This window comes from Mobula hypostoma, chromosome 15 (assembly GCF_963921235.1).
Source record: "Mobula hypostoma chromosome 15, sMobHyp1.1, whole genome shotgun sequence".
NCBI classification, from domain to species: Eukaryota; Metazoa; Chordata; class Chondrichthyes; order Myliobatiformes; family Myliobatidae; genus Mobula; species Mobula hypostoma.
The window spans coordinates 57,990,220-58,016,728 of NC_086111.1; the positions used below are offsets into that span (position 1 = coordinate 57,990,220).

The 26,509-nt window shown below is 40.6% G+C and overlaps 1 protein-coding gene across 2 annotated transcripts in view; it reads right to left on the reverse strand.

The window, feature by feature from the left end:
• Positions 1 to 26,509, reverse strand: part of fbln2 (fibulin 2) — a 259,586-nt gene that overhangs the window by 28,677 nt on the left and 204,400 nt on the right. For both annotated transcript variants that reach the window (XM_063068129.1, XM_063068130.1), the window contains 2 exons: positions 20,651 to 20,776; positions 4,165 to 4,284 (listed from right to left, as the gene is read on the reverse strand). In XM_063068129.1, coding sequence (XP_062924199.1) covers positions 4,165 to 4,284; positions 20,651 to 20,776 — 246 coding nt within the window. The remainder of the gene's footprint in view (positions 1 to 4,164; positions 4,285 to 20,650; positions 20,777 to 26,509) is intronic.

Below are 26,509 nucleotides of genomic sequence, written 5' to 3' on the forward strand. Positions count from 1 at the left end.
CGGAAACAATCTCTTTACAAACAGCTTTCAGTAGCGGCAGTATTGCTATATTACCATTATCCTAATTATTATTACTTATTTTTATAATGTTCACATTACAACAGTATTTGTGTATTTCTTTTTCTTTTTTTTTCGGGATCTACTGTGAAAGTCTCAAAGATTGACCGGTTGGCGACCACTAGGCTAGAGGACTGTGTATGTGCTTCCATGGATGAGTGGAGAGGAATGGGCTTGTTCTGCTGTTGTTTCTTGTGTTCTATGAACACAGTGAGCATGCTATGTTGGTAGCAGAATGTGTGGTGACACTTTGTCAGCTGGCCTCAGAATATCCTCAGGTCATGTTGGTTGTAAACGCAAATTACGCATTTCACTGTATGTTTCAACGTAAATGCGATAAATAAAATCAATCTGAATCGGATTTCAGGTGTTGTCTGTGTGGAGTCTGCACATTCTCCCCGTTTTTTTTCTCTAAGTACTCTGGTTTCTTTTCACATCACTAAGATGTGGGGCTGGTAGGTTTACTGCCCATGATAAATTGCCTGGTCTGCAGTGCGTAGTAAAGTCTGGGAGGAGTTGACAAGAATGTAGGGAGAGCGACATGGGATTACTATACAATTAGTGTAAAGGAGTGTTTGATGGTCAGCAGGGACTCCATGGACACAACACCCTGTTTCCATGTTCTATGACTCCATGACACATTTGGAACTAGTATGTGCTGTGCCCACTGAACATGATAAAGGGCTGACGTATTATCCTGCGGGATTTATGGGAGTAATCCTGATGTTGAAGCAATCTTTACATTCATGGTTTAATTTAGAAAAGATTATTCGGGTCAACTTCTTGAAAGAAATTATCAAAGCAAGCATTGTGATAAAGGAGACCTTAGATTCATTAGGACATAGAGTATTCAAGTTAATAACACTCAACAATTTGCAGTCAGAGTGTTTAAAAGAGTTCAAAGTATATTTTATTAACAGAGTACAAATATGTCACCACATACAACCCTGAGATTCATTTCCCTCTGGGCATACTCAGTAAATCATTGGAGTCGATTGTCAAGGATGAAGTTACAAAGTACCTGGAGGCATATGACAAGATAGGCAGAACTCAGCATGGTTTCCTTAAAGGAAAATCCTGCCTGACAAACCTATTACAATTTTTTGAGGAAATTACCAGTAGGCTAGACAAGGGAGATGCAGTGGATGTTATATATTTGGATTTTCAGAAGGCCTTTGACAAGGTGCCACACATGAGGCTACTTAACAAGATAAGAGCCCATGGAATTACAGGAAAGTTACATACGTGGATAGAGCGTTGGCTGATTGGCAGGAAACAGAGAGTGGGAATAAAGGGATCCTATTCTGGTTGGCTGCCGGTTACGAGTGGTGTTCCACAGGGGTCTGTGTTGGGGCCGCTTCTTTTTACATTGTACATCAGCGATTTGGATTATGGAATAGGTGGCTTTGTGGCTAAGTTTGCTGACGATACGAAGATAGGTGGAGGGGCCGGTAGTGCTGAGGAAACAGAGAGTCTGTAGAGAGACTTGGATAGATTGGAAGAATGGCCAAAGAAGTGGCAAATGAAATACAATGTTGGAAAGTGTATGGCTATGCACTTTGGCAGAAGAAATAAACAGACAGACTATTATTTAAATGGGGAGAGAATTCAAAGTTCTGAGATGCAACGGGACTTGGGAGTATTCGTATAGGATACCCTTAAGGTTAACCTCCAGGTTGAGTCGGTGGTGGAGAAGGCGAATGCAAGGTTGGCATTCATTTCTAGAGGAATAGAGTATAGGAGCAGGGATGTGATGTTGAGGCTCTATAAGGCGCTGGTGAGACCTCACTTGGAGTACTGTGGGCAGTTTTGGTCTCCTTATTTAAGAAAGGATGTGCTGACGTTGGAGAGGGTACAGAGAAGATTCACTAGAATGATTCCAGGAATGAGAGGGTTAACATATGAGGAACGTTTGTCCGCTCTTGGACTGTATTCCTTGGAGTTTAGAAGAATGAGGGGAGACCTCATAGAAACATTTCGAACGTTGAAAGGCATGGACAGAGTGGATGTGGCAAAGTTGTTTCCCATGATGGGGGAGTCTAGTACGAGAGGGCATGACTTAAGGATTGAAGGGCACCCATTCAGAACAGAAATGGGAAGAAATTTGTTTAGTCAGAGGGTGGTGAATCTATGGAATTTGTTGCCACGGCAGCAGTGGAGGCCAAGTCATTGGGTGTATTTAAGGCAGGGATTGATAGGTATCTGAGTAACCAGGGCATCAAAGGTATGGTGAGAAGGCGGGGGAGTGGGACTAAATGGGAGAATGGATCAGCTCATGATAAAATGGTGGAGCAGGCTAGATGGGCTGAATGGCCGACTTCTGCTCCTTTGTCTTATGGTCTTATGGTCTAAATCTATAGAATAGTAACTATAACAGGATCAATGAAAGATCAACCAGAGTGCAGAAGTCAACAAACTGTGCAAATGCAAATATAAATAAATTGTAATAAATAATAGGAACATGAGATATTGAGATAAAGAGTCTTTCAAAGTGACTTTCAAGGACTAATCATAGGTGGCTATTATGGAACATGATGGAGAACCTCAAAGGAAAACTCCAAAAGAGTCCTTAAAATGGCACAGAAATAAAACGAGGAAATAAACACCAGAAATGGAGCCATCTGCAGACAGTGGTGGGGCTATCTCCAGCTCAGTCATGAATATAGATAGAAGCTGGACATGAAATCACTAAGACTGCATCACAGCACTAACTTTCAGTCAGTCAGTGTGCAACCCTGGATGAAGATAAGATGAGTAGTCTAGTTTCAGGGAAGGTTGTACAGGTCGATCCGGTTCCTTCGATAATCCAGCACTGATTATGCTTAATGTGATCCTTCTGTAATTCGGCATTTTCACTAATCCGGCACTCCTCAGGTCCTAATGGTGCTGGATTAGTGAAGGTCGACCTGTATAAGCAATTAATCTGATGGTAAAGTTCAAACCTGAATACACTCTAGTGAGGAGAGATGGAAGGAAACTCCCAGTAGTCACCAGCCAGATTGTAGTCTAGTCATAATAAAGTAGATGGAGGAATGAATAGGTAATCAGATTGGATTCAAGTGGAGAAAATACGAAGGTTGGAAGAAGAATAAGAAGGACCAAAGAACAGTCAAGAACAAGAACACCAGAAGATCATTATGACTATTCTCACAAAGAGGAAAGAACATGACATTCACTGAATCATTGGTGTCTTGAGATTGTTCTGCATAAGTTGAAGCTAAAATATAATTAATCATTTTCTCAGAAGTGCCTGTTTTTTTCCACCAGTTTCAATACTCTATCTTAATGTAACATTCTGTCAATTAAACCTTTATTGACACATAAAGAGAGAGAAGAAAACATTCTAACACGTTGGATCAAAAGTGCTTCTACTTGTCCCTCATCGAAATGAGTTCAATGCCTTTACAATGCCCTCCTAAGGAAAATGGAAAGAATGTGCAATAAACTCTTGGAAATTACTTTGGGGATAATCTAATCCTCATACATATCTCTAGAAAAAAAACTCAAAATACACATTTTAATTAAGGCTGTCATCCAAGCTGTATCTCTTGTTTGAAATTAAGTGCCTTGGTGACATAGCTCCACTTCACCAACTCAGTGAAATCTTTCTAACATAGAGACATATTAGAAGTAAATTTTGGTAGATTGTTTAAATTACAGGCAAGGTCAGCTGTTCTTGAGCTGACTAGTTGTTCAGCTATTACAGAGGCCGGTTCAGTTTTAGTCACAGTGGCATAGGATTGAAGACAGATAGTAGCCAGGGAGGGGCAGACTGGCCGATTTCCCTTCTGAAGCAGAATTAATGATCCAGAAGTGTTAGTAATGACAAGACATCAATTTCAGAATGGTTATTACTTATTCTATATTTTTACTTCAGATTAATTTAGTTAATGAATTTTAACTTTCTAGCTGATGTGTTGATCTGAACTTCTGGTTTTGAGTCATTAATTTACATCACTGCATATGACCATGAGCATGCAAGTAAGCCATTGGACCCATAATATCACACTAGAAGCTTATAGTGATTGCAATGCCCAATATGGCAGAATAGAATGGAAATACATAAATGACAAAAATAGATTTTTGCTTTAATGTGGTTCTCCTTACCCACACAGGAATGGCCATCTTGTTCACTGAGCTGGTATCCTTGTCTGCAATAGCATTGGTAGGAGCCGTAGATATTCGCACATTCCTGACCACAGACTTTGCTCTCACATTCATTTATATCTGTAGAGAAATAAATGCAGATAAGTAACATCACCCAATTTGCTTCATTATTGTGGTATCTGACTTTGCTGACTGCTTCAAAACCTTTACAGATTTAGATCGGAATCGTATTACCTTTTCCCACACCAGGATAGATTATTAATAAAACATACAACATAGAATAGTACAGGCCACAATGTTGTGCCAACCAATATAAATCTACTCCATGATCAATCTAACTTCCCTGCTACACAGCCCATAACCCCCTGCTTTCCTTGCATCTGTGTGCCTAATTAAGAGTTTTTTAAATGTCTGATTGCTTCTGCCTTTATCATCTCCCTCAGTAGTGCATTCCAAGCACCCACTGATTCCTGTGTGAAGAAAAACTACCTCTGATATTTCCACTAATCGTTCCTCCATTCACCTTATACACATATCTGGTATAGACCATTGTCACCCTGTACGAAAGGTCCTGGATGCCCACCCAATTCAAGCCTCTCCTAATCAATGGCTCTCAATGATAGTTCATTTTAATATCAGAGAATGTATTCAGTATGCAACCAGAAACTCCTATTCTTTGCAGACATCCATGAAACAGAAGAAAACCCCCAAAGGATGAATGACAGAAAACGTTGGAACCCCCACTTCCCCCCCCACACACACACAAGCAGTAACCCTATCAAACTATCATCTCTCTCAAGTCATCTCTCATCCTACCTCCCTCCAAAGGGAAAAGCCGCAACCTGTCCTCATTAGACATGCCCTTTAATTCAGACAGCATCCTGGTAAATCTCCACTGCACCCTCTTTAAAGCTTCCACATCCTTCTTATAATAAGGTGACCAGAACTGAACACAACACTGTAAGTGGGGTCTAAGCAGGTTTATAGAACTGCAGTATTCACTTGTGGCTCTTGAGCTTAATCCTCAACTAATGAAGATCAGCACACCATACACCTTCTTAAAACACCCTATCAACTTGCACCATAACTTTGAGGAATTTGTGGACTTGGACCCCAAGATCCTTATGTTCCTCAACACTGCTAAGAATCCTGCCATCAACCTTGCATTTGCCTTCAAGTTCAATTTTACTAAGTATATCACTTCACACATTTCCAGATTGAACTCCACCTGCCACTCCTCCGCCCAACTTGCGTCTTGTTGTAAACTACAACGACCTTCAACACCAGTGGTCCCCAACCACCGGGCCGCAGACCAGTACTGGGCCGCAAAGCATGTGCTACCGGACTGCAAGGAAATGATATGATTTGGCGGTACGAGTCAGCTGCACCTTTCCTCATTCCCTGTCACACACTGTTGAACTTGAACGCACGCAAGGTCATTACGCACGCATTATCCATGTCAGCGCGGGAAGAAGATCAACTCTCGAGCTTGCAAATGACGGCCGGCTGGAAAATATGTTTGACATAACATCTCTGCCGGCATGGAGGTCACGTGATGTCGTCCCATTGATCAGGCGCTTCCCTGAATAACTCCTACAAAAACTTTTTTACAACCTCTCATATAACCTTAATAAAAACAATGGTTAAAAGAAGAAATCATGGAAATCCTACTGGCTCTGTAGCTGCCGGCCTTGCACTCCTGGGAACATCTGGAGTTGAGGGACGCGGGAGCAATGGTGAGGAGGTCTGCTCGTCGGATGGTTCCTCTGAGCCTGCGGAGGGTCCGAGAATGGCGGCGGCGGCTCGGGTAATGACCTCGCAGCCGCGATTCATGAGATGGCTGATGCAGTCCAGACATTAACCGGTAGGATTGACAAATTCAGAGTCATTGAGACCTTATCATGCAAGAATCTAAGGAAATGAAGCAGACTTTGGAATCTTTAAATTTGCGAACCCCGGATTTAGAAAATAATACGAAGGATGGTGTGAATAGATTACAAAGCCTGGGAAAAGAAAAAGATTCCTGGAGGACTGAGAAAGTAAAAATAATGGATAAACTGGACTCCCTTGAAAACTATAGCAGAAGAAATAATATCAAAATAGGGGGCTTAAAAGAGGGATTGGAAGGAAGAGACGCAGCAAGAATGGATCCCCAAAGTTCTGGAGGAAAAGCATTTTGACAAAGAATTAATTATAGAAAGAGCCCACAGGACTTTAATCCCCCGACTACCTCCAGAGCAAAGGCCGCGCTCTATACTTATACGCTTTTTGAAGTATCAAGATAAACAAAAAGTATTACGAGCTGCAGCAATAGAGGCCAGAGAGAGGAATGGCTTACTAGAGTTTGAAGGGGGAAAGATATTCTTCTTTCCAGATATTAGTGTGGCCTTGTTAAGAAAAAGGAAAGACTTTGATTTAACAAGGAGGTTATTAAAGAATGAAGGTCTTCAATATTCTTTATTATATCCAGCAAAGCTGAGAATTACTCTGTCAGATGGAGGGAGGAAATTTTTTACTAACCCCCAAGAGGCCCAAGAGGTGATAAACTTTATTCAAAAAATATCTGAGACATCGTGATTCAGAATATTCTTCTGGAACAAGAGGCCTAGAAAGATGTATTTTAGACAAAATATATGAAGAAAATTATTTGATTTTCTTCATTAATATAGATTCATTTTAACAACATTATAATCTTGAACTTCGAATCTATATGATTATGGATGAAGACTATTATGATTTAAAATATTGACTATGGATGGTCTTTTTGAATTATACTACTTAGGAACTATATAGTTCATCTAATTTTGTTATAACTAGTATGAATAGCTTTGATTATATAGATGTCATCTCTTGATATGTTTAATTTTTGGTATGCTGGATATGTATTAAGTTACAATATTTAGGGTTATATTTAGTAAGTTCTTTTTTGAATTCTCTTCTTTATTCGGATATATTGCTATATTAATGATATTTACTTTCAGTATTATAGATTATGTTAGATATTTAGTAATAACGGGTGTGGAATACAATTTATTTTTACAGATGTTTAATTAAGGAGTTATTGGGGGAGTGGATAATTTTTTCATCTTTTTTTTTAAAAGAAAAGATTAATTATGTTATATGTTAAAGAATGTCCATCTTTAGTGTGATGTTTATCGGACGCCACAGTAAGAGGGGTTAAGGCGCCGTGGACTTGGAGCGCCAGTTGGGAGGGTTTTTCTCCCTTTCCTTTTCTTTATTCTTTTTCTCTTTTATTTTCTTTCCTCTTTGGTTTCTTCTCTATTTTCTATACTCTATTGAGAATGGCACCAAATATCTCAGAGTCACTCAAAGAAGTGGGATTAATTTATGCAACACACATCAAAGTTGCTGGTGAACACAGCAGGCCAGGCAGCATCTCTAGGAAGGGGTACAGTTGACGTTTCAGGCCGAGACCCTTCGTCAGGGCTAACTGACTTCAAATCTCTTACTAACTCTTCCTTCAGTTAGTCCTGACGACAGGTCTTGGCCTGAATCATCTACTGTACCTCTTCCTAGAGATGCTGCCTGGCCTGCTGCGTTCACCAACAACTTTGATGTGCGTTGCTGGAATTTCCAGCACCTGCAGAATTCCTGTTGTTTGGGAGTAATTTATATTTTTTTGTGGGCAGAATTTATCAACCAATAAAATCTGATAACTATGAATAGAGCAATTCAATTTTTAAGTCTTAATGTTAATGGGATAAATGGACCGATAAAAAGGAAAAAGGTCCTGGCATATCTTTAAAAAAATCATGTTGAAATTACTTTTCTTCAAGAAACTCATCTTACAGTGACAGAACATAACAAATTAAAGAGAGGTTGGGTTGGTCAAGTAATAGCATCCTCCTTTAATTCTAAAGCTAATTCTAATTTAATTTTAAGTGGCAGTATTGATAGGGAAGAATTTGCCAGTGAATTGGTGGAGGGTACTGTCATAGATCGGCCGGGAGATTTGTTATGGTCAATGGTCAAATGTATTCAGAATCCTGGACACTTTTGAATTTATATGCCCCCAATTATGACCACAAGAAATTTATCCAAAATATATTTTTGAAAGTTGTTCAAGGATATGAAAATATCTTAATTGGAGGGGATTTCAATTTTTGTCTGGATCCAATTTTAGATAGATCAGTTAAAAAAGTCATGAAGGTCAGGGCAGCAAAAACCACCCTGGCCTTCATGAAGGACTTGAATATAATAGATGCTTGGAGATGGCAGCATCCAAGGGAAAGAGACTACTCTTTCTATTCAAAACAATATGATTCCTACTCTGGAATTGACTTATTTCTAATATCAGCTAAATTAGAAAGTAGGATCATTCAAACAGAATGTGTCGCTGGACCATTCACCATCAGACCATTCACCTTTAATTTTATCAATTGAAATACCTGATAAACAAAAAACATTATATAGATGGTGTTTTAATCCTTTGCTGTTGAAAAGACCAGAGTTTTGCAGTTTTATTAGAGCTCAAATAGAATTGCTCTGTGAGACGAACTCACCCTCTACTGCCAATAATTTCTTATTATGGGACACATTAAAAGCATACTTAAGAGAACAGGTAATTGGATATGTTAATAGCATAAAAAATAAATATGTAACAGAATTAAATGAATTGGAGAAAGAAATAACACAATTAGAGAAAGATTGTCAGAATTTAACAACAGAGGAAAATTATAAAAAATTAATAAATAAAAAATTAGAGTATAACACAAACCTACAGAATAGAAAAAATGATACTAAAATCAAAACAACGATATTATGAATTAGGAGAGAGAACCCATAAAGTACTATCTTGGCAATTGAGGGTGGAAGAAACCTCCAGAACAATAAATGTGATTCAGACAGGGGAAGGTAAGATTTCATATAAGCCAAAAGAAATAAATGATACTTTTAAGCAGTTCTATTCGGAACTATATAATTCAGAATCAGTGGGTGACTCACTGAAAATTGATAATTTCTGGTCTAATTTACAACTTCCCAAATTGAGTCAACAAGATCAGGAAGAATTAAATGCCCCTTTCTCTAGGGATGAAATTGAAAGAGCCCTAGGCTTACTACAGGCTAATAAATCACCAGGAGATGATGGTTTTCCCCCTGAATTTTATAGCGAATTTAAGGATCAATTAATGCCCCTTTTTATGAGGGTTGTGACTCAGGCTGAGGAGACCCATACTCCACCGGAATCCTTTTCAACAGCAATTATTACGTTAATTCTTAAGAAGGATAAGGATCTGCTAAAACCAGCATCTTATAGGCCTATCTCACTTTTAAATGCCGACTATAAAATTATAGCAAAGGCATTGGCTAATAGATTAGCTCAATATCTGCCAAAATTGATTAAATCCGATCAAACAGGATTTATTAAAATTAGACAATTATCTGATAATATTGGCAGACTATTGACTATATTACATTTAGCTAGGACGAAGGTGGACCCGACTGTAGCAGTGGCTTTAGATGCTGAAAAGGCCTTTGATAGACTTGAATGGGATTTTTTTATTTAAAACAATGGAAAAATTTGGTCTAGGCCAATATTCATAAATTGGATAAGAGCACTTTACCATCAGATTTCATCAGTATTCTCTCTACATAGATCTAGTAGATAAGGTTGCCCACTATCTCCAGCTCTATTTGTTCTGGCAATAGAGCCATTGGCTGAGGCTGTTAGACGGGATCCAGACATAAAGGGGTTGAAAGTGGCCCAGGAAGAGTATAAAATTAATTTATTTGCTGATGACATTTTAGTATATTTGGCTGACCCGGCCAGCTCTTTGGTAAGACTTAGGGCTTTGCTGGACAATTATGGTATAGTCTAGAGATATAAAATAAATTGGAATAAAAGTGAAATTTTACCTTTAGGTAGAGGAGACTATGCCCAATATCAATATGGCACTCGATTTAGATGGGTTAAATTCACCATGAAATATCTGGGGATTAAGTTTAATCGTAATTTGGATGACCTTTATAAACTTAATTATCTCTCCTTGCTGCGGAATGTCGAGGAGGACCTACGTAGGTGGATAAACCTTCCCATCACACTGATAGGCAGGGTAAACTGTATAAAAATGAAGATAATGCCAAAACTTCAGTATTTTTTTCAGTCTTTCCCCATCCCATTATCCAATAATTTTTTTAACATTCTCAATGGACATATTCGTCTATTTTTATGGTCGGGTAAAATATCTAGAATCTCCATGGAAAAATTGACCTGGGGCTATAAATTGGGAGCGTTAGAATTACCAGATTTTTAAAAATATTTTTTAGCTGCACAAGCACGTTTTAAATCTTTTTTTTTGATGAGACAACTATTCCTTCTTACAATCGGCTTACATATGGTAGGAGAAGAGATGGCAGAGAAATTATATATAAATTGGACTCCAAATTAATTAAAAAGAAAACAAATAATCCTCTATTGAGACATGTAATTTATATCTGGGAAAAAATTAAACAATTTATGGGTCTAAAAAGAGGAATATCCTCAAAGACACCTCTATCTCAGAACAGATTAATAAGTTTCTAGTCACCTGATATCAACACGGTATCAGGCACATTGAAGATTGTTATAATCAGCAGATGCAGCTTATGTCTTTTGAGGGACTTAAAAATAAATATAATTTATTTAATAACACATTCTTCTGCTATCTCCAATTACGATCTTTTTTGAGGGACTGTTTGGGTCCATCACTGGCCCTACCAAGGTGCTCAGACATGGAGATTCTAATCCGAAAGGGGAATACAACTAAATTTATTTCTAATATGTATTCTTTATTCCAAGACGAATGCCCAAAGCTTGGTATATACAGATCGAGGGAGAGATGGGAATTGGATTTGGGCATTGTAATTGATCATCAGTGTTGGTCACACCTATGTTTGGATAGTGTTACCACTCTTATCAACTCTAGATACAGAATGATACATATTAATTTTTTACATCAGTTGTATCTCACACCTGAAAAAACACATTAAAATAAACCAGAAATTTCTGACAAGTGTTTCAGGTGTGGTATAGATGTTGGTACCTTTTTTCATTCCACCTGGCTATGCACAAAACTGAGATCTTTTTGGATAGACCTGGGGAGGTACTGGGGAAGATTCTGGGGATGGATTTCCCTCTAGACCCAGAATTGTTTCTTCTGGAGAATTTAGCAGATTTGAAAGTTAACCTCCCCGGGAATAAATACAAATTTATTAAAATTGCATTGTCAGTGGCCAGGAAATGCATGGCGGTAACATGGAAATCCAATTCCCTTGTACATATTGATCATTGGAATAAAGAAATGCAGAGTTGTATACCCCTTGAGAAGACTACTTATACCCTTAGGAATGGGTACACTATGTTCATTGAGATTTGGCAACCATATTCAGATTACTTAAATGCCCAGATTGTTTAATCTATTTATTTTATTTTTTTTAATTAATATATCCCTTATTATAAGCTATTTTCTTAAATTTGTATTTTAAACTGACTCTGAGAGCTGGATGCCTACTCTTCTTTTTCTTATTTTTCTCTTTTCTTTTTTCTGCTCTCCTTTCTTTCCTCTGTCTTTTATGTTTTTTTTCCCTCCTTTTTATTAAATGTGGGGAGATGGTGTTGGATAGGTGTTCTTTTTTCCCTCTTGGACTTATTAATGTATTCGAATTAATTTTTTTTCGATCTGTATTAATTGAGTCCTTATATATCTTCTTTAAAAAATTAAATAAAATATTTTTAAAAGAACACATCTCTGCCGGCATTCTGGATCAAAGTCAAGGCTAAATATCCTGAGATAGCCACAAAAGCACTAAAAACGTTGCTTCCATTTCCAACATATCTCTGCGAAGCGGGGTTTTCTGCAATGAATGCAACGAAAACTAAATTGCGGAATAGACTGGACATAAGGAACCCCCTTCGAGTATCGCTGTCTCCCATTACCCCTCGATAGGACCGTGTTGTTGCAGGGAAACAAGCCCAAGGCTCCCACTGATTCAGCGATATTGGTGTGCTGCAATGATTTTATATGTTCATACAGGGACAATATGTGCTGTGTGTTTAATATCCAAACGTTACTTAAAATGTTATGATGCTATTGACTTACAAGTGACTTATAATTGACTTATCACTATGTTGATGCAAGGAAAGTATGCGCTGTGTGTTTAATATTAAATTTGTTAGAGAAACCCTTTTAGAAAAGAAATTGAGTGTATTAGCCACTTAAAGTGACTTATAGTTGACTTACCACCTATATTCCAGTCGTGATTAACACCACCCCTCCCCCAGGGTTGCCAACTGTCCCGTAATAGCCGGGACAGCCCCTATATTGGGCTAAGTTGGTTTGTCGCATACAGGACCGTCCTTGTCCCGTATTTCCCCCGTTAAGGTACAGCATTCCTATGAAATCTTTCGTGCCGAAATGGTGTAAAGCGAAGAAGCAACTACCATTAATTTACATGGGAAAAATTTTTGAGCGTTCCCTGACCCAAAAAATAACCTACCAAATCATACCAAATAACACATAAAACCTAAAATAAGACTAACATATAGTAAAAGCAGGAATGATATGATAAATACACAGCCTATATAAAGTAGACATAATGTATGTACAGTGTAGTTTCACTGAACAGAATCACCAAAAATGATTTGTAGAAAAAATTTGGCACGTACACACATGCACACACAGGTGCCCGCGCAAGGCTTCATGTCATGGTAGTCTTTCACAAGTGTCCCGTATTTGACTGCTACTCTTGTCCGTTGGCAACCCTACGCTCACCACCCACCCCCCCCACCCCAACACCGGTCAGCAGGTCCACAAGACCATTGTCAATACTAAACAGGTCCGCGGTGCAAAAAAGGCTGGGGACCCCTGTTCTACACTATCCACAATACCTCTAACCTTTGTGTCATCTGCAGATTTACTAATCCACCTTCTACTTTCTCATCCAAGTCATTTATAAAAATCATAAGGAACAAGGTTCCCAGAACAGATCATTGCAGAACACCACTAATCACTAACCTCCAAGCATAACATACGCCATCTACTACCACCTTCTACCTTCTCCGAGCAAGCCAATTCTAAATCCATACAGCCAAGTTTCCATGGATCCAATTCCTCATGACTTTCTGGGTAAGCCTACCATCGGGAACTTCGTCAAAAGTCTTACTGCAATTCATATACTACACAACCACCAAGCTACCTTCATCAATTCATTTTGTCACCTCCTCGAAAAAGTTCAATTAGGTCCATGAGACCCTCACAAAGTCATACTGACTATCCCTAATAACACTATGCTTCTCCAAATGCTCATAAGTCCCATCACTAATCATCCTTTGCAATAATTGCCTACCATTAACATAAGACTTATTGGTCTTTCATTCCCATGATAATCCCTTTCTTGAACAACAGAACAACATTTGTCATCCTCTATCCTCTAGTACTACTCCCATATCCAGGGAGGAATAACTTGGGGTATATTGCATCTGGCCCTGGAATATACTGATATTACAAATGAGGCAGGAAAGCTCATCTATCCTAAAGTTTCATATCTTATGAAAATTGCGCAATCACATTTCACTAAATAAAAAAGGTCTCTTTTAGCGTTCTGAGTAGCAGTTTTTAGAATGACTATTAAGGCTTTTATAAATAAATCTAACTTTAGCATTGGAACAATAAAGTATGCACGCCTGAGTTTCTGCAAAGGGAAAGACCTAACTGAGTTCTTATGACCCTCATGGTTGACACTGCTACTCAAGACTCACATCTGAATATTTTTTGAGAAAATCACCAAAGTGACCAGCAAGTGAGGAACTGTAACCCCAGCAAATAGTGGCTTCACAAAGGGAATCTTTGGAAATGAGAAAGAAACAATATTCATTCGTAAGGCCAGTGATGTGGTGGGGATGGAACTGGACTCTCTGATGGTGGTGTCTGACAAGAGGATGCTGTCCAAGTTGCATGCCATCTTGGACAATGTCTCCCATCCACTACATAATGTACTGGGTGGGCACAGGAGTACATTCAGCCAGAGACTCATTCCACCAAGATGCAACATAGAGCATCGTAGGAAGTCATTCCTGCCCGTGGCCATCAAACTTTACATCTCCTCCCTTGGAGGGTCAGACACCCTGAGCCAATAGGTGGGTCCTGGACTTATTTCCTGGCATAATTTACATATTACTATTTAACTATTTATGGTTTTATTACTCTTTATTATTTATGGTGCAACTGTAACGAAAACCAATTTCCCCCGGGATCAATAAAGTATGACTATGACTTTGGGGATAAATCTTCTAATCATAAAAGGTATTATAAGTCCTCTCACGCCAAGGAAAGTTTATCTATGTAGAATTTCTGCTTTCAAGGGTCAGCACAAGAAGAATGCTTTAGGGCTTCCACTCACCTCACACTGGTTTTGCTAACTGAGCTTCCTTCCTTCAGATTTTGCATTTACCTGTCCTGGACCATGAGGGCACAATTAGTTGGAATTGCAAGAACGAAGGAGAAACACTAAGGGAATGAAAGGCTAGACCAAGTTTTTTTCTAAAACTTGTTATGAGGATGAAGATGGCCCATTACGGATGAAGAAGCTGGTTCAAATATGGAGAAGGCTTTCTGCTTTACAGTTGAATGTGTGGCTAAGTAGCTGGTCTGGGGTTGGGGGAGGGGGTGGAGGAGGGGGAGAACTTTGGACACATGGATCATTGAGCTCTCTTCCAAGGCGGGTAACAACGGTATAAGGACGCATTACACCACAACAGAGAGGTATCAATATCCTCACAGGGAGGCTTGCTAGTGCCACGTAGGAAGAGTTAAAATTGGTGTGGTAGGGGCTAGGAACCAGAGTAGTAGATCAGTAGGTGGAAATGTTGAAGGTAAGATAGAGTTTTGGCCAAGGAAGTCCGAAAGTAAAAATAGGTAGGCCCAGGTTAATGAACACAGTGGGACTGATGGGCTAGTGTTACTTGCTTCATTGTAAGGGGTATTATGATAACAGCAGGAAAGCTTAGAACCTGTAATAGCTCCAACATCATGGATTATTAGAGATATTAAAGATGGACAGCCTGATGTTTCTGAGGTGATAGAAATGGAAGTAAAAGGGGTGGTTGGTTGGGGGGAGCATGGTTGCACTATTGATCAGGCAGAATGTCACACCTACACTTAGAGAGGACATAGTGGAGGGCTCATCAAGTAAGGTAAACTGGCTCAGCAATAAGAAAGGAGAAATTGGTGGGATGGGGTTCGATGGGGTTATACTATAGGCCTCCCAATTGCCAGCAGCAGATGGAGGAACAAATCTGCAGGTTGGTTATGGGGAAGATGTAGAGCCAACAGTGTTGTTGTGATGGGTTACTTCAATGCCCCAATATTGCTGGGACGCCCTTGGTGCCAGAGGATTAGATGGGACAGAATTTGTTAGGTGCCTCCAGGAGGATTTCTTGACAGAAGCTATAGATATTTCAAGCATGGCAGGGACAATATTAGACCTTGTAACTCAGAAATGGGCTTGGCCAGGTGGTTGAAATTTCTCTGGAAGAGCAGTTTGGGAATAGAGTTCAAAACTCTTATTCGCATAGCTATGGATAATGATGAGAATGGACCCCAGGGGAAAAAAAGAGCTAAATTAGCGATGGGCAAATTATAACAATATTAGGCAGGAATAGGGCAGGGTAGATGCAAAGCAGCAGGTGTTGGCTAAATCCACATTCGGCACTGGGAGGGTGATTTCAAAGCGAATTGGTTAGAAGTCAGGACCAACTTATTCCCATGGGGAAGAAAGACAAGAATGGCAAGGTCTGGGAACCATGGATGAAGAAGCGTGTTGCAAATTTAGTCATAAGAAAATGGAAGCAAATGTAAGATTCAAATTTGTTTAATGGCATTACACACAAATGTAAAGGGAAATGAAATAATTGTTACTCCGGATGCAATGCAGAACAAACAAAAACACAATAATTGAATAAAAAACTAAACACAAATACGTAAAGAGAGTTTATATACACAGATTGATGGTATGTCCATGAGGTGACACTACGCACAGGGGTGTTTGCACATAAGGTGACTTTCAGAAAATGATAAAGTAGTGCTGGTTGGGGGTGTGGAGGGGTGGGTTAGTGGGTGCAAATCCTGATCAGCCTTACTGCTTGGGGAAAGGAACTGTTTTGAGTCTGGTAGTCCTAGTGTGGATGCTACATAGCCTCTTCCTTAATGGGAGTGGGAAAAGCAGTCCATGAGCAGGGACCGTGGAATGCTTCATGATGTTACTGGCCTAATTGCAGTACCTTTCTGTGTATATGTCCTTGATGGTGGGTAGGCTTGTGCTGGTGATACTTTGGGCAGTTTTGACTGCCTATTGTAGAGCCTTCCTGTCTGCCACAGCACAGTTTCTGTACCAAGCAGTAATGCAGCTTGTTAGGATGCTCTCTACAATGCACCTGTAGAATGACATGAGTATGGATGTGCATAGTCTAACTCTCTTCGTTCTCCTCAGAAAGCAGAGGCATTGGTGAGCTTTCCTGATTGTGAAGGATGTGTTCTGGTACCATGAAATGTTGTGCAAGATGTGCACTTCCAGGAGATGGAAGCTGCCTGTAGTTTTCATTGCTGTGCCACTGATGTAAAGAGGGGTGTGAGTAGTATGAGTTCTCAAGTCAATAACCATCTCCCTTGCCTTGTTGACATTGAGGAAGAGGCTATTTGCCTGGCACCAGACCTTGGGCTCTTTCATCTCCTCTCTGTAGGCCATCTCATCATTCTTGATGATGAGCCACACCACTGTCATGTCATCAACGAACTTGGCAACGTGATTACTCTGGTGTTAGGTCATATGTCATGTGTGAGGAGAGAATACAACAGAGTGCTGGGGGGAGGGGGGCACCCATTGAGAATGATGTGGAGGGAGTGGTGGTTGAACATCCTGGCTATCTGTCTGTTCATTAGGAAGCCCAACACCCACTTGCACAGCGCTGTAATTACACCGAGGAGTAGGAATTTGTCCACCAGGGTCTGTGGGACAATAGTGTTGAATGCTGAACTGAAATCCAGAAATGGCATTCTGACATAAGTGTTCTTGGTTTCTAGGTGTGTCAGAGCCAGGTGCATGACAGATGCTGTGGCACCTGCATTGGAGCCGTCCTGTCAGTAAATGTTTTGATGGTAAGGTTTAGGAAGCTGAAATTGGACAAGGCCATTGCAGGATATAAAGGGAGCAGGACAGACATTAAACACAGAATCAGGATAGCTAAAAGGGACCATGAAATGTACTTGGCAGAAGGGTTAAGAAAAGTCAAAGGCACTTTATACATACATGACAAAAAGAGGGCATCTAGGGGGAGAGTAGGACACTGAAGGACAAAAAAAATAGAAATATTGCCTAGAGCCAGAAGAAATAAACAAGGTACTAAATGAGTGTTTTGCATTGATATTCACCAAGGAGAAGGACACAGAGAACTGTAAGATCAGAGAGGGGTATACTGATATTCCAGGTTCATATTAAGAAGGAGGCGGTGCTGGGTCATTATGCTGAAGAATATTAAGGTAGATAAACCCCATGGCCTCTATCTCAGATTATTGAGAGGGACAAGAGAGGAGATTGCCTTGACAGTAAAGTAAGCATCTTCTTTAGCCACAGGTAAGGTCCAGAGAACTGGAGAATGGCCAATGTAGTTCCTTTGTTTAAGAAGGGTAACCAGGAAATTATAGGTCAGTGAACCCTTTATCATTAGTTGGAAAAGTACTGGAGCAGATCCTTAGGGACTCACATCTGGAAAAGCATTGCATTATTAGGAATAGTCAACATGACTTTGTGCGGGAGGTCATATCTTAAAAACTTGACTGAGTTTTTCAGGAGGTGACAAAGATGGTTAGGGCAGTGGATGTTATATACATGAACTTTAGTAAGGTACTCAACAAAGTCCTTCATGCTAGGCTGATATTAAAGATCAAAGCACACTGAATCTACAGTAACTTAGATTCAAAAACTGGCTTGCTCACAGAAGACAGAGGGCAGTAGTGGAGATGTTATTCTGACGGGGTGTCTGTGACCAGTGGTGTTCAACAGGGATAAGTCCTTGGACTTCTGTTGTTTGAGATACATTAATGAGTTGGACAAAGATGGAGGTGGGCTGATTAGTAAGTTTGAAACTGGCACAGAAAATGACAAATTTGGGAACAGCGGGAATGGTTGTCAATGCAAACAGCAGTATATACGCCAATTGGAAAGATGGGCAGAGAAATGGCAGATGGCGTTTAATTTGGACAAATGCGAGATGTCGCATTTTGGGAGGTCACATGTAAGGGGAAAGCATACAGTAAATGGCACATCCCTTAGGAACACTGATGTACAGGGGGATCTTTGGATATAAGTCTGTAGTTCACTTTAAGTGGCCACACAAGCAGATACAGTGGTAAAGAAGTCATATGGCATACTTGCCTTTATCAGTCAGGATGTTGGGTATAGCAGTCAGGAAGCCATGCCTTAGCTTTATAAAACTTTGGCAAGGCCACATTTGGAGTGTGTTTGCAGTTCTGGTTGTTGCATTACAGGAAGGACGTGAAGGCTTTGGTGAGGTTGTAAAAGATGTTCATTCACCAGGATGTTTCCTGGATTAGATCATTAGGTATAAGGAGAAGTTAGAAGAACTCGGACTTTTTTCACTGGCTGAGGTGCAACCTGGCAAAAGTATATAAGTTACAGGAGGCACAGATCTGGTAAAGACACAGCATCTCTTTCCTTGGGTGGAATTGAAAAATACTTTAGGGTATTGCTTTAAGGTGAAAGAGGGAAAACTTACGGGAGATTTACAGGGCTTTTAAAAAAAACACAGAGAGCGGCGGGTGCCCCATAATGCATTGCCGAGTAACAATGTTGAAAGCAGACACAATAACGTTTAAAAGGCATTTTGAGAGACATGTGAACCGGCAGGGAATGGTGAGATGTAGACCAGGTAGAGGGGTTTAGTTTAAATTGACATGGTGATAGTCACAGATTTCATGGGCTTAAGGACCTGATCCTGTGCTTCATTGTTCTATGTTCTATACTCCTGGATTTTTATGATTGGGAGTGAAGAAAATATTCAGGAGAACAGATAAGGCGACAGCTTGGAATTGTTTCTGCACGGCAGAATGAAACTGCAGTGGAAATTAAATTTAATCAGTAACAGCAATGAGATAGATGTGAAGCAATGTGTTGAGAACTGATAGTGGGAGATAAGTTAGATGCAATTTGCTTATCATATCATAACCTAAGGCTGAGGAGATATCAGCAATATTGGTCTGGGACACACTTCAAGATCTGAAAGGACTCTGCATTGAAGGGTTGGGTGAGATAGAAAGATCATTAAATATATCAGTGTTGTCATAGAGGACTGGTTAGAAGCAATGGAAGGCTCTACTTAGAAAGACTACTGAGGAAAGCGTGCTGAACTAATGGTTTCAAAGTCTGAAAGTGACATGCAAAATAATGGTCTCCAATCATTGCCCAATTTCCACTTTGTCAATGATGGTGACCAAGAGGAGAGGATTGGGTGGATATAATGATTCTGGTGATGTGGAAGACGTTGTTTGGAATCACACAAAATAAAACTTCACACCTTGTCATCAAAAAAATCTGGGAAAACTTAAACAGGTAAGAAAGGGGATGACTCAAGCTCCTTAAACTTTGCTGCAACGTTTTCGTATAGAGATAAGAAACCCCAAAGCTTCTAATAATTTATGGTGATCATTGGGGAATTATAAACAAGGAGAGATAGTCTCCATGAACTTGGTAATTGAATTAAATATAGAGCATAAAACCCAGAAGCTGGCCAGTGGTGTAGCGGCATTAGCACCAGACGGAGGCGTGGGCTCCGGGGTTCGAATCCAGCCAACTCCTTGCACACTTTCCATCCATGCTGGGTTGAACATCGAGCTAACAACTTGGCCTCATAAGAAACAGACAAAATTTCCAAAGAAACACCAAGGTTGCTGCCCGATACACCCCAAGGTATGGAAAGGAACACCAAAAAAGCATACAGTAGAACGCTACAGCACAGGGCAGACCCTTCAGTCCACGATGTTGTGTTGACCTTATAACTGTTCTAAAATAAATCTAACCCTTCCCTCCTACATAGAGTCTACCACCAACCTTAGCAGGAATTCCACATACCCACCACTCTCTGTTTAAAAAAATTATTCCTGATATTCCCCCCTATATTTTCTTCCAATCATCTTAAAATTATGACCCCTTGAACTAGTACTGTTCCCCCCATGGTGAAAATGGCTGATACAAATTGATGATAAAAGATTATATAATACTGTTAAACAATGAGGCATTAAATGTGTATCTTCTGTAGGATACAATCTTATTAATGACAATTTTAAACCACTCATTTTGCTTCTCACACTGTACATTATATGTATTTAAATACAGTGTGGCTACAGGCTCAAGCTGACTCATGTTTTTTTTTCCCTGTTGTTGCTATTACCATGTGCCAACATTGTGATTAAAATACCTTCACAGTTCTTGCCGTCAAGTGCTAGCTTGAATCCAGTGCTGCAGGTGCAGTAATAAGACCCTGGGGTATTCTCACAATTATGTGCACAGAGTCGACCGGGATAGCGCCAACATTCATCAACATCTGCCAGAAGCAAGCAAGATTCAATGACAAGAGTAAAAATTAGATACTGTAAAAGCAGAAATCAACTAATCCAGTCTAATAAAGGTGCCTTCATTATTCATTTCTAGCCCCAGCATCCAATCCTCCGGGAAACTTGAATCCATCTGGATTCAGTGAAGTTGGTGACATTAAGATTAAATGTCTGTGCCCCTTCAGGATGCATTAAGCAATTTAGCTTTTACACAGATGGTCATAAAAAAGAAACCAGAGGCAGGTGGAACAGACAAACACTCATTTGGTCAGAACGTGTTTCATTGCCACCAGTTATTTATCTTCTATTGCGTCTTGCATTAAACCTGTTTTTGAATTTCACCCCAGAATATGAATGCCACCTATTTCATTTATGAAAAGAATTCCAAGCAGAGAATTAATTTCTGAGCAAATATCACGTACAAATGTTTGCAATAGTTCATATACAACCAATTTTTTAAAATAGTTTGTTAACCTTTGTGCAGAATTGATCACCTCTTCTGCAGAGTCAACATCAAGACAACAATCACTAAAAACAATGTTGCTCTTAAAATATTTCACATGAAACTCATTTCTCATTATTGAAAACAAATTGCATTTCAACAGAAAGAGAAATCATTTAAAAATTCACAAGAATAATTTTATTTCCAATAATTTCCATGCCGTGTAAATAGGACAGAGTGCAAATGCAAAAGAACTGCACAGTTGACTGATGCATGTAGTTATACAGTATATCTAATATGATCTAATGATTAGAAACACAAGTGATGAATAACAGCAAATTTGCTCCATGCATTGGGTGAATCACACTGAACTGAATATGGAGAACTTTATCTTGGAGTTACCCACTTCATAAAAAATAATTGATGGTTAACGGATCAACGGCTGAGTGCATATTACTAGACAAAAAAAGATGCTGGAATCTGAAGCCAAAGCTGAAACACTGGAAGAAAGTTCTAGTACAAAGTAAATTTATTATCAAATTACATATGTCACCACATACAACCCTGACATTCATTTTCTTGCATTCACAGTAAATAAACAATAAAATCAGTGAAAGACATCAGCCTACAAGATGGGCAAACACTAACGTGCAACAGTCAACAAACTGTGCAAATACAGAAAGAGAAATAAATAAACAAACAATAAATATTGAGAACATGAGACAAAGGATCCTTGAATTGTAGTCCATAGGTTGTGAGAAAAGTTCAGTGATGGGGTGAGTGAAGTTATTCCCTCTGGTTCAAGAGCCTGATGGTTAAGGGGTAATAATTGTTCCTGAATGTGGTGGTGTGGGTTTTGAGGCTCCTGTACCTCCTTCCTGATGGCAGCAGTGAGAAGAGAGCATGGCCTGGATGGTGGGAGCCCGAGGTGATGGATGCTGCTTTCCATGTAAATGTTCTCAATGGCTTTACACGTGATAGATTGGGCAGCATCCACTACTTTATGCAGGCTTTTCTGTTCAAAGGATTTGGTGCTTCCATTCCAGGCTGTGATGCAGCCAGTCAATATACTCTCCACCACACATTTTAGAAGTTTGTCAAAGTTTTAGATGACATGCTGAATTTTCACGAACTTCTAAGAAAATAGAGGCACCGCCGTGCTTTCTTTGTAACATCACTTACATATGGGAACTAGGACAGGAATGAAAACACCAAGGAATTTAAAATTTCTGATTCTCTCCACCTCTGATCCCCCAGTGACAACCAGATCTTTGACTTCTGGTTTCCTCCTCCTATAATCAATAATCAGCTCCTTGGTCTTGCTGACATTGAGTGAGAGGTTGTTGTTGTGACAACACTCAGCCAGATTTTCAATCTCTCTCCTATATGCTGATTTGTCACCACCTTTGATTCGGCCAACGACAGTGGTGTCGTCAGCAAATTTAAATATGCTTTGGACCTCTGCGTAGCCTCACTGTTCTAAATAAGAAGTGAAAAACCAGAGGGCTACCCACAGAACCTCGTGGTGCACCTTGTCGATGGTGATTGTGGAGGAGATGTTCCCAATCCTTGGGTCTGTGGGGACGGCGCTCCCTATCAATAACGGGCAAGAACCTGGTCATCAGGTGTGAGGTGCTCTCAGGGCTGCTGTACTTGGCGCAGGTCTGGCTCGTCCCCCGCGCCGTCTTCAGATTCGTCTGGGGATCCAAGATGGAGCGGATCAGACAGACCGTCATGCACAAGTCCCTGGACAATGGGGGCAAGAACGTCCCCAATGTCGCCCTCACCCTGATGGCCAGCTTCGTGTGTGGCTGCATCAGGTTGTGTGTAGAACCCAGGTATGTGGGCCCAAGTACCACTATGTGCCCAGGTTCTATCTGTCACCCTGGCTACGAAGGATGGGTCTGGCCCCACTGCCGCGCAACGCCCCAGTCAGCTGGCCATTGCTGCCATGCCTGTCCTCCGTAGAAAAGTTCTTCCAGGAGAACGCCTTTGACCACAGGGCCATCAGGCGGTGGTCGGCACGTAATGTCCTGCAAGCACTGCAGGAGTAGGACGTGATAGAAACAGTGGGGTGGTTCCCTGAGCAGACAGTCCAGTTTATCTGGCAAAATGCCTCATCGCCAGATCTCACCAACAGGCACCAGGACCCCGCCTGGCTGGCGGTGAGAGCGGCCCTCCCTGTCAGAGCCCTCCTGTACGCCCAGAACGTCGCCTCCACACCCCACTGCCCACGGGAGGACTGCAGTGAGAAGGAGTCTGTGATCCACCTCTTTGCACACTGCCAGTTCACAGAGAAGGTGTGGAGGAGGATGGACGGGTGAGTGTCACGTTTCATCCCCAGCAGCTGCGTAACAGAGGACTAGAGGACTCTCTGATCTGCGGGCTGTTCCCGGGGACGCACACGGAGACCAACATCCGGTGCTGCTGGCAGATCATCAACTCGGTGAAAGACGCTCTTTGGTCGGCCCGAAACTTGATGATCTACCAGCACATGGAGATGTCCATGGGAGAATGCTGCCGACTGGCACATTCTCGGCTGCAGGAGTACGTGCTGAGGGACGCACTGAAACTTGCTGCAGCCACTGCAAGGGCCCGGTGGGGAAGGACCACAGTTTAGGTTTCTTCTCCCACGGGAGTGGGAGGGGTCAGGTGGCGGGGAGTATACCCCTCAACAATGGTGTGGTAAGGTGAACCAACGGATTGCCACGTGGGTGACCAAAAGTATGGCTATCTAGAGAGCATAAGGGAAACGTATGTAAAAGATTGAGATTCATTGAATGGTTCATTGTATATAATTTTATTTTTGAATAAAGTATATTTTGAAATTTTAAAAAATTGACTGGGATCTGCAAGTAAGGAAGTCAATTGCACAAGGAAGTATTGAGGCTTAGGACTTGAACCTTTTTGATTAGTTTGAGACAAGGATAGTATTGAATGACAAGCTGGAGTCAATGAAGAGCATCCTGATCTATGCACCTTCGCTGACCAGGTGTTCCAAGTTTGAAGAACCAATCACTCAACCCTGAACTCAGCCTGTCAAGCAGCACCTGTGGAAAGAGAGCCCAGTTAATGTTTTGGGTCAGGTACCCTGCCTCAGAAGTGAGGCAGTGAAGGGTTTACGGTTGACTGAGCAGACTGCGGAAGGAGTGAGGTGTAACCAAAAGGAAGTAGGTTTACACCAATCAGATGAAAACAAATATGAGTACAGACCTCGGGCAATGCACTTAAGAGAAACAAGATGAGAAAGAGATGAGTGTGATAATGGAAAAAAGAAAAGAGAACTGTTTACCTGAAGCCTTAAAATTCAGTGTGCATTCCATAAGATTGTTAAGAACCCAGACAGGAGATAAGATGCTGGTCTTGTTTACAGAAGGCCACATTTTGGCAGCGGAGGAGGCAGCAGATAGAACAGTATGGGAGGGAGATTGAGAATTAAACTGGTCTGCAGCAAACTCCTTCACAATTTCTGGCAGCACAAACCCGATCTCACCACTAGTCACATCTTCCCTTCCTCTTTCTGCATTTTGCAGGGATGTTTCACTTCAGCATCTGATCTCCTGACCCCAATCACCACTCCCCAAACCTAGCTTAATTGGTTGCGTTCTTCCAACATTTCTGATTTTGTTTTCTATCTAACTCGGGTGCAACAAACACAATGTGCGGACTCTTAGAAAATTAATTGAGAAGAAGTTTTGCAATGTAAGTGAAACTCCTACACTTGTGGCAGCTAGTTAATTCCAACTCTCTGTTCCAATGGCAGAAGCAATATCATGCATTTGCTATTGATTACTTGCAGTTGGTTGCTTTTTCTATTCATAGCACACCTTCAAGTGAGTAAATGCAACAAAGGATATCATTGTGTAGTGAAAGTATTTATAGAAAATTGGCACCCAACTATATTCCAATAGTTTTACCTAGGAATTATATAACGCCTGCCAGAATGTGTACAATTCTGGCATCTATAACCAGGTAATAAGTGCCAATTATTACATTAACCAGTTATGATTCTATACACTGTTGAATAGCTTTCTTTAAATAAAACAGTCCACAGGTCCAACATTGCTTAGATTTTTGTGGGATGTGGTCATCTTCAATGAGACCAGGATTATTACACATTCCTCACTGAGCAAGAGAAGGAGTGATCTTGAAGCGCTGCAGACTCTGCTATTAAAGATGTCACACTTGGAAGCTGCTGTTAGGTTGGAATTTGACTCAGTGAAGGTAAAGGATCGGCACTATGTTTCTAAGTGAGAATGAAAGCAAACTTAGAATATAAAGGAAGGGTGTAATGTTGAGACTTTATAAAGCACTGGTGAGACCTCACTTGGAATTCTGTGAGCAGTTTTGTGTCCCTTATCTTAGAAAGGATGTGCTGACATTGGACAGGATACCAAAGAGGTTCATGGATATGATTCCAAGATTGAACAGCTTGTCATATGAAGAGGATTTGACAGCCCTGGGTCTGTGTTCACTAGAAGTCAGAAGAATGAGGGGTGACCTCCTCCGATTATAGCAAATGGCAAGTAGTTTATAAGACTCTTTGGAGGTGGTGGAATTGCACCGGGGGTGTTAGGAATGAAGTTACTTACAGCTGGATACACAGCGTCTGATCTGGTCCAATTAAGTTTCTGGTCAAGGGTGACTTCCAAGATGTTGATGATTGAGAAGGATGGGAAAATTGGGCATGGTTGTGGTAAAACAGTTGAACGTTAAGATGATCTGATTAGTCCGTGTTCTTTCGGAGAGCCTTTGCCTGGCACTTACATGATACAACTGTCACTTGCTCTTTATTAAGACAAACCTTTATGATGCCCAGGTCTTTCTCCAGCAGCCTGGAACTCATTATCAAAATAGCGTGAATAAAACTCAAGACAAATGACAGTGGACATCTCGAGGACTGAAATAACAGGCCTGTGATAATGACAGATGTCTTCCCCTGTGCTTGGTGTGACTGGTTGGTGCCCCGGCAAAGTGTCATTACAATGTTATAAGAGTGTTAAGTCATTCGGCATACAAGTCTACAACCATTAATATGAACATTTGAGGAACTTAAAGTTTTGAAAGAAGTGATCTAAAATGCTACTCTTCAAAAACATTGTCACATTAATGGTCCAAAACAGTTTTGCTTTCAGATTAGAATATATTTCCACCAGCTGTTAAAAGTGAGTGGCAGGACTTCTACAGTGCGGACAAAATAGCTACCACTGTGAATCTGAAATACTGGAGGAGGGTAAACCAATGTATTGGTTCGGTTGGCGGCTACCTAAATTTACACATG